Source organism: Glycine soja, chromosome 11 (genome assembly GCF_004193775.1).
Source record: "Glycine soja cultivar W05 chromosome 11, ASM419377v2, whole genome shotgun sequence".
Lineage (NCBI taxonomy): Eukaryota > Viridiplantae > Streptophyta > Magnoliopsida > Fabales > Fabaceae > Glycine > Glycine soja.
The window spans coordinates 7,206,168-7,220,608 of record NC_041012.1 but is presented as its reverse complement, the minus strand read 5'-3'; the positions used below and the strand labels follow the sequence as shown (position 1 = coordinate 7,220,608).

The 14,441-nt window shown below is 33.0% G+C and overlaps 2 protein-coding genes across 5 annotated transcripts; both read left to right on the top strand.

Annotated features, from left to right (window-relative positions):
* Window positions 1-1,957: 1,957 nt before the first annotated feature.
* Window positions 1,958-8,651, top strand: LOC114377358. 4 transcript variants are annotated; one of them, XM_028335833.1, is made up of 10 exons: window positions 1,958-3,329; window positions 3,540-3,676; window positions 3,802-3,861; window positions 3,962-4,048; window positions 4,230-4,395; window positions 4,679-4,868; window positions 5,688-6,520; window positions 7,073-7,684; window positions 7,796-7,861; window positions 8,380-8,651. In XM_028335833.1, the coding sequence occupies exons 1-10, from the start codon at window positions 2,757-2,759 to the stop codon at window positions 8,488-8,490; spliced, it is 2,835 nt and encodes a 944-aa protein (XP_028191634.1). In that variant the 5' UTR covers window positions 1,958-2,756; the 3' UTR covers window positions 8,491-8,651. The 4 variants fall into 4 exon arrangements, with proteins under 4 accessions (XP_028191634.1, XP_028191636.1, XP_028191633.1 ...); XM_028335835.1 differs by having other exon boundaries at window positions 1,958-3,322; window positions 3,799-3,861; window positions 8,380-8,650; XM_028335832.1 differs by having other exon boundaries at window positions 3,799-3,861; window positions 8,380-8,650.
* A 2,161-nt stretch (window positions 8,652-10,812) lies between these two features.
* Window positions 10,813-14,418, top strand: LOC114376775 (30S ribosomal protein S9, mitochondrial-like). Its single transcript, XM_028335040.1, has 4 exons — window positions 10,813-11,668; window positions 12,171-12,611; window positions 13,633-13,713; window positions 13,929-14,418. Exons 1-4 carry the CDS (start codon window positions 11,035-11,037, stop codon window positions 14,018-14,020), a joined length of 1,248 nt encoding a protein of 415 aa, XP_028190841.1. The 5' UTR covers window positions 10,813-11,034; the 3' UTR covers window positions 14,021-14,418.
* Window positions 14,419-14,441: the final 23 nt, after the last annotated feature.

The following is a 14,441-nucleotide window of genomic DNA, read 5'->3' as shown; positions in this document are numbered from 1 at the left end:
AATTGATATTTTTATGCTAAATATCAATAATGTATCATAAATATAACATTTTTTAAGTTATTAATTACTATTGTGTAATATAAATAGTCCGTTGAAGGTTCATTAATTACTATATCTTATGGAAATTAAAATAAGAATTAAATTTATGTTTTCTCAATAAATTATTTATATCTTATCTTAATTTGAATACATTGTAATTTTGAATCAAAATATATTAATGGTATTAATTAATCTGAATTAAAATATACATTACTCTTAATTACTTTAAAATAATTAAATATTTTAAAAAATGAATGAATGAGTATTTCATGTTGAATATTTAAAATATTTTTTTACTTACTGAATTATAATGAATTATAACGAATTGGGAGATATCTGTTACTTTTAAGAAAAAATAAATATAAATTAGTCATATTTATGCTCAATCACAAGATACTATAAAGATTAGTTTTTTAATGTCATAATTGTCATAAAATTATTTTGTATGCAAATAATTATGCATTAAATTATTATGTGCGTAATTAGTTTTTTTATTAGTTGCACATGTTAATGAACAATTGGTTTATTAATAATATAAATATTAATAATAATTATAATACATGTATAACTATTATAAATAATTATTAATCATTTTAATTATTATAATTATAATTTTTTTACTGAATTATAATTAAAATTATAAAAAATATGATTGCAATCAATTATTATAGTTACATTCCCATTATTATACATATAACTTTTGTGTTTTTTAATTTCAAATGAATTTTCTTTTAAAAAAATTCAAATAAATTTATTACATAGAGCTCCTAGATATCATGTGTAAACATTTCTTCTGAAAAACATTTTCATATGTATATAATATAGATATCATATTTTATATTTATATCTAAATTAAATTTAAACAATAATTTTTTTAATTAAAAATAACCTCCTATCGTAATTTTAATTATTTATTATAAGTTTAAAATATAATCTATTTATTAAAAATATTTATTCATTATGAATTTTAATTATAATATAAATATTTTATTTATTGTAAATTTTAATTATATAAAGTAAACATTTACTATGTAAATTACTAATAATAATAATAATCATCATCGATTATTAATCTCTAAAAATATTTCAAACAATACAGTGAAAAGGCACACCTTGTTGTAATCACAACTTCACAAAAGAGAATGTAACAGGGAAGGTGTTTCTTATGTAAGTGTGACCAAGTCAGCGCCCTCATATTTAGAAGACCATGATAAACAATTTAGCACGTTATTATGTTGTATAAGGAAAAGTGGGGCCTTTCATGATCGCGTTGTGGGGGTAATGAGAATCTCAAAGCCTCCTCAAATACGATCTTTTGAGTTTTTCTGTTTTAAAAAGAAAAAAAAAACAAATAATTTGTAATTGGACAATTGTAGAAATAATTGCTCATGTGACAGTGATGGAATTACGTACGCAAGATGCCACAACCACTTCAGCACCGGCTTCACTATTTTTTAATCAAACTTATTGGCATAGAAAAAGTGCAAGCTAGCACAATTAACTTAACTTTTCTTACTACCAGCAGTAAAATCATAAGTACATTCATTATGTACGTTGTTTATAAATGCCTTAGTTAGGCCAATCACTTCCAAATGCTGATGTGTTCCACGTCCTTTTCATCACTAAATGTCTTTCAAAAGAAAAATGAATGCTATATGAGGTCATCCTTCTATCTCTCACTCTCACAAACCCGTGTGATACGAAACTTGCTTGTAACATTTTCTAATCACAGTCAAAATGCAACGCAATATCAGAGCCATTGGTTGGTTGGTAGCTTCTGATCATCCAATGACAGTTACCACATATCACAATCCTAGTCGGTTGCAGCATCTTTGTCACGGTATTGGAAATTGGAATCTGTATTCCTAGTTGTAAATTAAAGTCGACGCTAGAATCTTATTAACATTTCTTTACAAACACAAACCAACAATTTATCAAAATCTGTCCCCTAAACATCACTATGATGATAAAATCAAGGGCGGGAAGTAATCTTAATTTGGTGAGCCGATAAAGCAGCTTCTTAGAAATAGAACCGATGAGGACTCTACTTACCTAGCTCTACGATGTAGAAAGAAAAGTAACACGGTAGTTAAACTGCTGCGTGGAAAACAGGTTGTTTGTTTCATGTTATTTTTACTTTACTGTTAATGCATAGGTTTGTTTAAGTGTTTTTTTTTTTTAAGAAAGAATTTTTTTTAATAAAATAAACATAGAGTAACTTTTATCCATTCAGCAACTGGCCTTCAATATTTCTGTTTTTCTGATGGGTTTATCTAAAATATTTTTACTTAAAATAATCAGTTTTTTTGTTTTTTCAAAGAAGCAAAATCCTGTCTATTTCTTAAAAAGATTTTTTTTTAAATACTTATTTTAAAGTTATTTTCTTTTAAATTTAAACAAACTTTAAAAGATATTTAACTTCAAAGTTGACGAAAACAGAAGCCATTTGAGGTAGTTGTAATATGAGAATCAATACCTGCTTCCTTCTTTTCATCACTACCCCAACATATTCATATCTAAAATAGTGAATTCCCTTTTACTTGAAAAAACCATTTATCCCATAAAGTTGAGTTCTTTGATCAGATGATCGAAGCCTTTATATCCATGGCCCATACGGGGTACCCTCATATTTCACACACCTACCAAGTACCAAGAGTATCCTTAGAATAACCTACAAATCCTGAATTTTTGGAGTTTCTGTTTTTATCTGGCTCCGCATGCATGCCACCATGTCAATGTTCCATTTGATATGTGGCATCTGGGGGCTCTTGTCTGTGAGCTTTTGTACTGTTGTGGATTGTGCTTCATGCTGTCATCCATATCAGTTTTTTCAGCAAAGCAATAGAAGGTTTGAGCAGAAAACTGATACGTTTTGGAAGTTCAGTGAAGAAGCTGATAGATGGGTTGAAGTGCAACTGCCTTGTGATCTGATGATATCTGGTAGTGATGGCGAGTGTGGTAAAGTGAAGAACAGAAAGAAAGAAAGTTTGGATCAAGAACATGGATTTGATGACAAAAAGACGAGGCTGGACAGAAAGGAAGCTAAAATAGTAGCGGGGCCCTTGGATGTGGTTCTGATGCCTCTGAGAAAGAGAATTTCATTGAACAAAATGTCTGAGACATCTGTGTGGGTCACTGGTGAAAGTGGCTCTATCTATGAGAGGTTTTGGAATGGATTAGAATGGGTGTTTGCCCCTCATGACTTGCCAATATCAGCAGGACATGCAGTTGCTGTTTTTATCATCAATCAGATGATTCTTGCTCTATCCGAATCAGGAAATCTGTATGAGGTTATAAATATCTGTTCTCTAAATTCCATTTCATTCAGAATATCCACTCTACTATTCGGATACATGTTAAACAATACATGCATGTAGCTTGGCAACTTGGCATGCAATTTAAATCAGTCACTAAATATGATTTGTATTCTGAAAGTTGTTGGAACTGCTGCAACAATACCTTTGTTGTTCGTGTTGACTGATTATGTGTTTTTTTAGTAGATGCATCTGCAACTTGGTGAAACTTCACAGCCAGTTTGGGTTGAATTCTCATATACACTCAATCAAATCACAGATAATGATCAGGAGAAAAATTCTTTGATATTGATGAAGTCTGGTGTGGTGTCAGATGATGGGACGTGAGTACACATTGAAATTTTAGTTTCTGAGATTAAACATATATAACACAAGGATATATTAGAATTCCATGATTACTGATACCTATCATAATGCCTCGTTTGTGTTGTTGCATTGTCCACAGAAGAGGTTATTTCTGTACAAAGAATGGAACACTGGTAGAACTTGATGCGGTTGAGTCTCCAAGGTAAAACTCAAGTTTTGGAGCACATATTTGAATCTAACAAGTTCAATCCTAAGCAAATATTACTAATTTCTGTCCTATTTTGCCAATATATATAGAACAGATGGACAAATCATGGCCAACCAGCTGGAGCAAATGTTGCAGCTATAGCTGTTGTTGCTTCTAAACGAGAAGTAGTATACACGATAAGGTGGGTGATATGTGTGTTACTTGAAGCACGTTGACTCACAAATAAAATGCTAAAGAAACTACAGAAAATATAGTTAAAATGTATAGTTCTTTTTTTATTTCATGGACCACATTGCTGTATCAAACGTCATTCTTCACCTTTTTGGAGTCTGACAAGTTTAACCGATGATGTGGTGATGTAGTTCTGCCGGAGATCTTTATGAATATGATAGAAAATCAAAACCATCGTGGAAGAAGCACATATGGCAAGAAAAAACGGCAAAAGTTTCACCTTTGTTACCATCTAAAGGGTGCATTTTACATGGATTAAGTGGTGATCATTCTGAATCTCTGTTTCTTTTGACCAAGGTACTCTTAATGAATTTATCTAATGAACATATCTACCATTATCAGAATATGAGTGCAAATCATTTTGAGCTCAGTAAAGGAAAGTAATCAGGAAGCTAGTCGTGAATGATCACTCTCAAGTTGATAGTTCAATGAAATGTTTCAAAGGAAATTCATTTAAGCACGTATAGCTTGGCAAAACCTAGAGTTTGATCTTAATGAAGCCATTTAAGAATTTATTTCTGTGATCCTATCCTGTCTTGGACACCATTTTTTTTTTCAAAGATATTTGATAATTGTACAGGAAGGTACTTTGGTGGAGAGAAGATTACATCAAAGGAAGTGGAAATGGGTAGTCCATGGAAGTCCTGAACATCAAACTTTGACATCGATTACACTAGCGCTGCAAGATGAATCAAGCGAAACATTCATTTCTTTATTCTTTCCTACTTCAACTGGATCTGTTTTTGAGTATCAAATGCCAAAACAGTTAGGTCAGTCATCCAATTGTGCTTAATCTTTTAACTTTATTATCCATGATTGCTATTTGCTTTTAAGATGATATGACTACCTTGGCCTTCACTGCATATAAAAACTTTACTATTAGGGATTTTCAGTTTCGTTCCTTATCTATCAATACATAAAAGGAGTGTGAGACAAAGTTCTGATTTTCCCCTATTGTAACTAAATTCTTTCTGGATTTTGTGGATTCCCGTTAGTCCCTAGTCCCTACATCTATATATTGATCTCATTAACTAAGTAAACAGCTGTATAGCAATCACCATCACCAAAACCTATCTTCCATCTGAAATTTTATTCCAATTCTTACAAAGTAAATAAGGGACAGCATGTAGTTGAATTGTCTAATGGGGATATGGAATAGGTTCCTGAATAGAGATTAAAAAAGTAAGGAAAAAGACACTAGTTTCCCAGGGGAGGTGCCCTGTTTCTCTTGATAGTTAACTCTTATGTAGTCAAATCCTTATCATAATTCTCAATCTGTCAATTTCTTGAAAGCTTATTGCAGCATATACTCAAGCATCACAAAATACTAACAAGATTATTTGACGATCAGATTCTTTACTTCAACTTCGTTAAACAGTAAACACTGTTCTTGATATTTCCTACTCACAAGAATAACTAGTATTTGCAATATATATTCTCCCATTGAAAACCATATATGCAGAATTAAGTTATAGAAGAGTAACAAGATATAGAATGCTATCTCTGTATGATTCAATATACATGTACCAACAATAGAGTTTTCAATCTGAATTCTAAATTCTAGACATTGAATTCTCACACGAAAACAGGAACTGTTCCAAACAATCAGTTTCCAGGAGCATGGGGAAGTCATGAGCATCCCTTACATGCAAAAGCAGCAAGAGGTATAGCTGGCTTACCATTACAAGTTGGGAGGATACTGTTTGCACTAGATGATGGTAGACTTGCAGAATTGCATCTAGCAGGACTAGGTGGTGAAACTTCAGGACCATCTGTACCACAAAACTTTCGAAGGAAAGCATCAACTAAATATGTTTGGACTATATTAGATGTGCCAGAGAGTGAAGGATGGAATGCAGAATATTGCACAGAAGAACGTGGCCCCCGGAATTGCATGGCAGGAACAAAAGATGAGTCAAATGATTCAGGAATAAGTTCAGTAACAGGTAGGAGAAAGCAAAGCCAAGCACAGAATTATTACTTGCTTCTAGGCACAAGTGGTGAACCGAATAAATCTTCAGAAGAATACAATCTGCCAGATGACTGGATTAGAAGTAACTTCCGGTTAAGATTGTTGTATGAAGGCAAGTCATTCTTCTTAATAACAAACGATGGTTTGGTTTTCGAATACGTTTGTATCGAGAATGTATGGGTATGGTTGAGGCATGATAGCTCCTCAACTATGAATGGTATAGTGGGGAGCTACAATGGAAGTTTATTCATGGCTGATACATTTGGGAGTTTGTTCCTTAGAGAATGGAGTGATAATGAGATAGCATGGAGGAATTGCACTGCTATGAGGAAAGGAAGAAGTATTGTTGGAGGACAACCATGGGATAGATTACCAGGTAAAGCAAGGAGGGCTACAACTGAAGATTCAATCTTCTTTGTGAGCAAAAATGGAAGATTACTGCAGTTCATGGTAGGTAAACAGTAACACAATATCTCAAACTAAAATATAAGGCACAAGATGATAATATCTTATAGGTGTAACCTATCTACTTTTGGTTCCTTAGAAGTTAGAATACTTGAGATACAAGGCTTGATAAAAGATGCTAGAAGTGTGAAGGAATAACACGTCAAAAAGCTTAAGGTGTTAGGTAAAGATACATCAAAGATTTTATGCCTCTTAACAAAAAGATTATAGCACTTCCTTAACTTCTGCAGATCGTATCTTGAACATTGGTAATTCTGCCCTTTGAACCTTTAAGAACTTTATTTTCGTGAAGTTTGTCACTTTACAGTACAAGGCAACTGGCATAAATGAATTAATTAAACGTAGTCAAATTAAAGTCATATTCATTCCCATGAACTTCATGTATTCATATATGTTTAACTGAATGAAATACTTTATTTATCACACACACACACACATACGGATAAAATATTAAAATTTTCAGGGAATAAACTCTTTAGACATCAAATACTGCTACACAAGCAAGATATGAAGTATATATTTACATGTTCTACCCAGGTTTACATGAGGGAATTTAAATGGAAAGACTGCAAAAATCCTCAAAATGTTAAAGTTGCAAGTATAGTTGACCAAGAATTGTTCAGGGAAAATATAGTCTTTGTCACTGGAAGAAATGGTCGCCTATATCAGTACAACAAAGTGACTGATCTGTGGCATGAGCATTACCAATCTCAACATTTGATTCTATCAGAGTTTCCTGGAACAGTTATAAGCCCATCAACAAAATCACTATCAGGCTCTCTTTTCATGCTTTCAAGAGAAGGTGGTCTTGTTGAGTACCAGTGGAATACATGGTACGGATGGAACTGGGTAGAACATGGAACACCTTATAAAGGTGTAATACTGGTTGGTTCACCTGGTCCTAGCTTTGAAGGAAATCAACTACTTTTGATTGGTTCAGATGGAAATGTACACCTGAGATACATGGACAAAAATGCATGGAAGTGGAAGGATTGTGGTTTCCCCTCTATGGGAAATAAAATTGGTGAAGCACATATTGGAGGTGGAGTCCATGAGGAGAAACCAGTTCGGATCGATGAAAATTGTGCATCTGGCTTGAACAAGGACCAAGATAACCTTGCTGACCTTAACTTAAATTGTGAACCAAAGGTAAATATTAGTCTATAGTAGTTACTTGTTGGTTAAAAATGACATAATTGCATTTTGAAATTAAAAAAAAAATAATGACAGAGAATTGACTTTGAATCTTATACAACACAGGTGGCATCCACCAGACCAATTCCATTTTCTGAAGGTTCTGTCATATTTGAGCTCAGAGATGGCAGGGTAAGAACCTTAGCTCACTGAGATTCCAATTATCTGATGGAAAACTCTTATTACAAGTTTATAACCACACAATCCATTCTTTGAAAATAATACTAATTATTTAGAAAAAAAACTTGGAGGATGGATGTGGTCATGTGGATCCGATCCAGATATCAAACATTAAATCTTCTACTTAATCTCAAGTGAGCTTAAATTTAATTAAATCTTTTTGCTGTCAGTGCTATAAAGATTCAGGTCTATGCATTTAAGTTAACATTTGTCAAACTTCTTTGATCATTGTCTGCTGGAGCTTTCCACTACAAGACAGCAATAACAGCAAATACTATAACTAGCTTAGAAACATATACCATAGAATATTAGTAGACTGCTTCAATTTCACCTCTTTTGCCAATTCCCTTTTCAAATTTGCTAATTCAAACTCTGCCAGAAGCAAAGATACTGAAAAGGTGTTGTGGTATGGTGCTGAAATTGATATACTAAACAGTTGCATATATAGCTAACATCATCACTTATGGCAGTTGGCAGAATTACAACTTGTAGAGGAGACAGAATGGACTTGGTCACGGATCATTGGCACTCCAAACAGTTTATGCTTGGAAAATTATTGGATTGCATTAGCATCGTCATAATACTGTCTGCAATCTCTTACATGCCAGAAGCACTTGATGTACAAACACACATTCTAGTTAACAACTTACCTCTTCCAGAGGCTGAAATAGGTAGTAGTGTTCAGCTAAAAAGCCCGGGGAGATGAGCCGTCTGTAACAAACATGTAAAAAAATACAAGCATCAAATAGATAATAATATATAAATTGCATGTTTAGATTAATTTGTTTTAGAGAAATAATTATGTTTTTAAACTTTATAATTTATAAATATTTTAAACTTAGTAAATTATAGATAAATAATTCCAAAGTGTTGCTGTTTGTAGAAGACAAATAGGTGTACATGAGTAAAATATGCATCGGGTTTACTGATATACACAATCCTCTTTTAGTTTTATTCATAAACATCCTAATCTTGTTAGGATAAATAATAAATGTTGAAAATAAGGAAAATAGAAAGTAAAAGGAAAAATACAAAAAAAAAATGTTGAAGATAAATAAAATTAAAAATAAAAGAAAGAATACAAAAACACCAAAAAAAAATGTTCTATCTTTTCTTGGAATTTGGCAAAAAAATATTTAATTAAATAAAAGAGACATAATTTAAGCACAAGATGCGGCAAAATCATGCCATAACAATAAGTACAAAAGCTATATCAATATATAACTTAAAAAAGAAGCTTATGTCTTAAATCATTTATGATATCAAATCACCATCCCAATCACATATCACTTCATTATTGAACAAAGATACCCAAAAAAGCCACCAATGCACCACACCAACAACACACCACCATCTCAATCAACAAAAATTACACCAAAATCTTTGAAGTGTCCATAGTATAAAATCAATAGCACTCAGAAATTATCATTGGTTTCTTCGTACTCATTTCAACAAGTTACAAAATTGATTCATAAAAAATCCCGCATACATACAATTTGGGACCAACGAGAAATTGGATCTCAAGTAAATTTTTCTTCCTCTTTGCCGACCAAAACAAATTAATCAAATCCAATTTTTTATTTTATTTTTGTGTGTAAATTTACGGATTGGCTTTTTTTTTGGTACATTGAAAAATGAATCAACAAAAGAAACGCATTTAAGAAACAAATGACAGATAACACCTAATCCAATGGAATAACGATAAGTTGAGAACTGTGCACTGCAAATTGACTTCGTTGTAGATTTGAATTTGTTTATTATAATTTTTTTATCTATTATTTGTTTTTTTATGGTGAGTTTTGATTGAGGCTTATACAATAATAATAATTGTTAAATTTTGGAATTCATGGAATCAAATAATGGGCATAATATTAAAGGATAGTTATAATTATATGCATTCCGGAGGTTTTTATAACCGCCACAAACTATTTAATATTTGTTTGAACAAGTTAACAAATATTTTTTCTGCATTTACCTGCCACCAAACCAAACGTAGATAACAATAATAATAAAATTTCCACCACATCATCATTTAATAAACATACTTAACGGTACGAATTAAAAATATTAACACAACAAAAGTTTAGAATCCAAAATGGGTCAATATTTAATTCAATAACTAAAAATTAAAAATTGAAAAAATTCAATGACTAAAAACATAATTAACCCTCCTGATAAAATAAAAAAACTCATAAGTATAAGAAATAAATAAAAAATCATGATGGAAATTAAATAAATATAAGATATTATTTACATTTTCTTGGACCTAACTTCCAATAATAAAAAAACATCAAATTTCTTTTCGTCTTAAATATAATTTTACTTGTTCTATTTTTTAAAATTTTAAAATTTTGATCTTTTTACTTTAAAATATAAACATTTAGTTATTTTCTTTTTTAAATTTTATAATTTTAATCTTATTATTTTAAAATAAAGTCTATAATTTTAACCATCCTGTTAAACTAAAAAGCGTGACGATTAATACATTAACATTGAATATAATATAAATTAAATAAATAATTTATTGTCACATCACTAATTTAAACTATATTAATTTAATTTTTTACTAATTAATATTTTTTGAATTTGATGAAAGGACTAAAATTATGAATTTTACAAAATTAAAAACTAAATACTTATATTTTAAATTAAAGGATGAAAATTATACATTTTGATAGAAATAAGAAGATGAAAATTTAAGTCTTTCTTTAAAAAAAAAAATCAACTACTATTCATGTACTTCTACTCATTTTTCAACAAAGCTGAATTGTCTTGATTATTGTACTTCTACATACACCATAAAGAAAACTATTTTTTTTTTACAGGCGCTTATTTAAGTTTAAATCTTAATTTTTTGTTTAATTTATTTTTTATATTTTTAATAAACCTTTTCAACCCTTGTTCATTAAACGACGACGGTTGGCCTCTGGTTGTGTAAACCTAATCCCAAGCTTAGTAGCTTCTGCAGTCTCTCCCTGTTACGTAGTCACCAGTCACTCAGTCACTCTCCACAACTTCCGATCGCCGGCGTCAACTCTCCGGCTACTTTCTTATCTCTCAATGCACGAATGAATGACAACGCCTTCACTCTGTAAATCAACTTCACAGTCACTGTGTCGATCACCATGCTCTCTCGTTTAATTCCCAAACCCTCTCATCTCCGTCGCTTTCTCTCTTTTCCGTTGAAGCCTTCCCACGCGCCTGCGAATCCCTACTTCACCGTCGTCGTTCCCAAACACTTCTCCACCAACCGCGGCGGCGGCAACAACGACGGCGATGGCAAGGACCCGTTTTCCTCCCGCGTGTGGAAGGATTTCCGGGAGACCGAGGAGAAGCTCGACGCGTTCTTCGAGGAGGAGGAGGAGGAGGAGAGCGGAAGCCTCGTCAGAATGAACGACGACGGCGGAAGCAGTGGTGGGAGGAGAAGGGATGAACGGGGGTGGCTGCAAGAGGAGGAACAAGGGTGGTTGCAACAGAAGGGTTTGGACGATGCAGATGAAGATGCTATATTTAAAGGGATCGACGAGGAAAGCGGAGGAGAAGCCGGTGGTGGTGGTTTTGATGAGAGCAATTTTGGAGTTGGAGCAGGGGAGGACTTCAAACCTTGGAGCATGAAGGAGGAGGAGGACAAAGAGGATGTGTTTGATTTCAAAGATGATGTGGGGCATGCAGGAGACATCACTGCTTTGGATATTAAGCCTAAAGTTGATGTTGAACAGCTTGAGAAGGAAGAGCAAGCTCTCACTGCTATTGTCAAAGGTTGTTAGGCTTTAAGTTTAACCCTTTTTATTATTTGTCAATAACAATATCAATATAGTTCTCGTAAGGTTTGAACTGATGTCATCATATATCATTGGTTTCTATGGTTTATTGTTTTTAGGGTTTAATAGTCATGCATTGTCAAATTAAGAAATATTTTACATTGTCAGCCAATCAGAAATTGTTCAAGGTAGTTATTGTTAAAGTTAATAAACTTATCATACATGGTGTGGTTTAGCAATTGGATCACAATGTCCTACACTATCAGTGCATGGATTATTTATTCATGGCGTTTTGAGTATGTTATATTTTGAACAACCATTTTATTTTAGTTTTTAGGGTGCCAGGTTCTGATATGTTGGTCTTACTTGCCAAGAGTATACTCAGGATGTTTTTGTGTGTGGATAATGTACTTTGTAATTATGTGTATGTTTGTTCATTTAATTTAGAGTTTAGACCTTTATCAAGGTAAGTGATGTTATTTTTCCTATTGGCATTGCAGGCCCAAAACGTGCATTTGGTGATTTGATTGCTGCTTCTGGAATCACGGATGAGATGCTTGATAGTTTGATTGCGTTGAAAGACTTTGATGGGGTTCATGGGTTGCCCCCTCTTAGTGTAATTGAAGACATGCGGTATGAGAAGAATACTAGAAAATCGACTAGAGGTGAAATGGAGCGTCTGAAGCAAGAGGAAGCTGCCAAAGCTAGAGTGAAGCAGGTTGATGATAAAGGACGTGCTTATGGAACAGGAAGAAGAAAATGCAGTGTTGCCCGTGTCTGGGTTCAGCCTGGTAATGGCCAATTTGTTGTCAATGATAAAGAGTTTGATGTCTATTTTCCTATGCTTGAGCATCGTGCTACTCTCCTTCGACCTTTCTCTGAGACAAAGACTTTGGGGCTCTGGGACGTCAGTTGTACTGTGAAAGGAGGTGGTGTTTCAGGTGGGTTTCATTTCTTTTAGTTAGTTTCTATATTTGAATTCCCATGGCTAGCATCATATTCTTTCATTATATTATAATCTTATTTCTTTTAACTGAAGAATTTCTAGTTTCAGTTTTCAAATGCTTGTTAGAGTTTGTGGAACATCTGGTGTCCTGTCCGCATCTATGCCACTCTTGAAGCATATTCCGTGATATTGCATGCATGCTTGATGCTTAAAAAAAATATTGTTTTGACATTTTCAAATACATATTTTACTATTTGATATAGAAAGCTTGCCCACACTCAAAACCTGTATGTGTAGTGTAGATATAATGGTTTATGGCAAACAAAGATGGCTCAGAAGTCACTACAATGTTCTATTTTTTTGTTTTTGTTTTTTTACATAAATAGTTACATTTGTCTATAAATATGATTTACAATAGAACTTTGTGGTATTGTTTGATCCATGTAGCCGACTTTACCCATTTTATTTTTTGGTGGATTCCAACTTTACCCTCTGAGAACTTAATTGTTGTTGAAATCATGTCTTAACTATTTTAGTCATGCTGAAAGTGGCCTTTGCAATATCAATCACGAGCTTTCTTTAATTTTGATTTGACCAGACAGGAAAATGTTTGTGTTGATGCAAGATATAAAGTAGAAAATATCGATGAACTAGATTGTTTTGTATATGCTACATGACTACATCCTTCACTAATACGAACTAAAATTATTGTAGTCAACTGCTGTTACATGACTACATCCTTCACTAATATCTTTTCTGGTTTTGTTTAGGGCAAAATGCGTTATGCTTTAATTTTGGCCTTTTAGCTAATCACAGCCCAAACTTTTAAGTTTGACGATTAAATGCTTGAACTCTAATATATCGACACTTCTATTCAACTTCCCCTGACAATCCTACACTGAGGAAATTGTGCACAGTGGAAGTTCCAACAGAATTACCTACTGGATAACTTGTCAAAGTTCAATTCTTTAGCTATCATTCATATCGGTGTCAATGAAATGTGTTTGGTGCAACAGGGCAAGTTGGAGCTATACGATTGGGGATCAGCAAGGCTTTGCAAAACTGGGAACCAGATTTGCGGCCAGCACTTAGAAATGGTATAGCCTTTTTGCCTTTTTTCTCCATTGTTGATACAGTTTTTTTTTTTTTTTTTTCCATATCAATTTCTCATATGAAACTCTTGATTAATCATTTCTCGTATCAAACTTCCCTAGTGGGGATTCATGTTAATTAGTCCTTTACTTGTGGCTGGATTTTATACGTGCTGTGCTATGATGATTTACTAAGCTTGTTTTGCTTGAATCTTGATCAGCTGGGTTCCTGACAAGAGACTCACGAGTGGTAGAAAGGAAAAAGCCTGGAAAGGCCAAAGCAAGAAAAAGTTTCCAATGGGTCAAGCGTTGATACTGGATGGCCATTTTTGTATGGAATATTAGCATTCCTTAATAACATCTTGAAATTCGATTGTCTTGTACTGCATCTTTCCTCATTTGTCTTTTTTAAGGGGAGCAGATCGAATAAACAGATTCAGATTATTATGGTTAGAAGATTTCGACCGTTCTCTCCTCATCTTCCTGCCTTCCAACAATTTCTCTATTCATTCCTAATCACCTGTGATGTAATCAACGTTTGAATTTCAATGACATATAACTGTAGAAAATTTTGTTCACGATTCACTCTTTGGAGAGAGCTCCCAATTGCTATTTTTCCCCTATCCTTCCCATTGCATAATGAATGTTGTATTAAAACTTTAGTTGGTTATTGTAGGGAGATCCGTGTGTGGAGTATGTTATTTCCGTTCAGCATAGCTTTGTGTTTTTATTAT

Excerpts from the sequence above, each read along its gene's own strand:
- LOC114377358 (XM_028335832.1), top strand. The coding sequence starts at position 2,757 with ATGCATGCCACCATGTCAATGTTCCATTTGATATGTGGCATCTGGGGG. Across the intron at positions 4,869-5,687 it reads TCAAATGCCAAAACAGTTAG|GAACTGTTCCAAACAATCAG; the intron begins GTCAGTCATCCA and ends ACACGAAAACAG. Across the intron at positions 7,862-8,379 it reads TTGAGCTCAGAGATGGCAGG|TTGGCAGAATTACAACTTGT; the intron begins GTAAGAACCTTA and ends CACTTATGGCAG.
- LOC114376775 (XM_028335040.1), top strand. The coding sequence starts at position 11,035 with ATGCTCTCTCGTTTAATTCCCAAACCCTCTCATCTCCGTCGCTTTCTC. Across the intron at positions 11,669-12,170 it reads TCTCACTGCTATTGTCAAAG|GCCCAAAACGTGCATTTGGT; the intron begins GTTGTTAGGCTT and ends TTGGCATTGCAG. Across the intron at positions 13,714-13,928 it reads GCGGCCAGCACTTAGAAATG|CTGGGTTCCTGACAAGAGAC; the intron begins GTATAGCCTTTT and ends AATCTTGATCAG.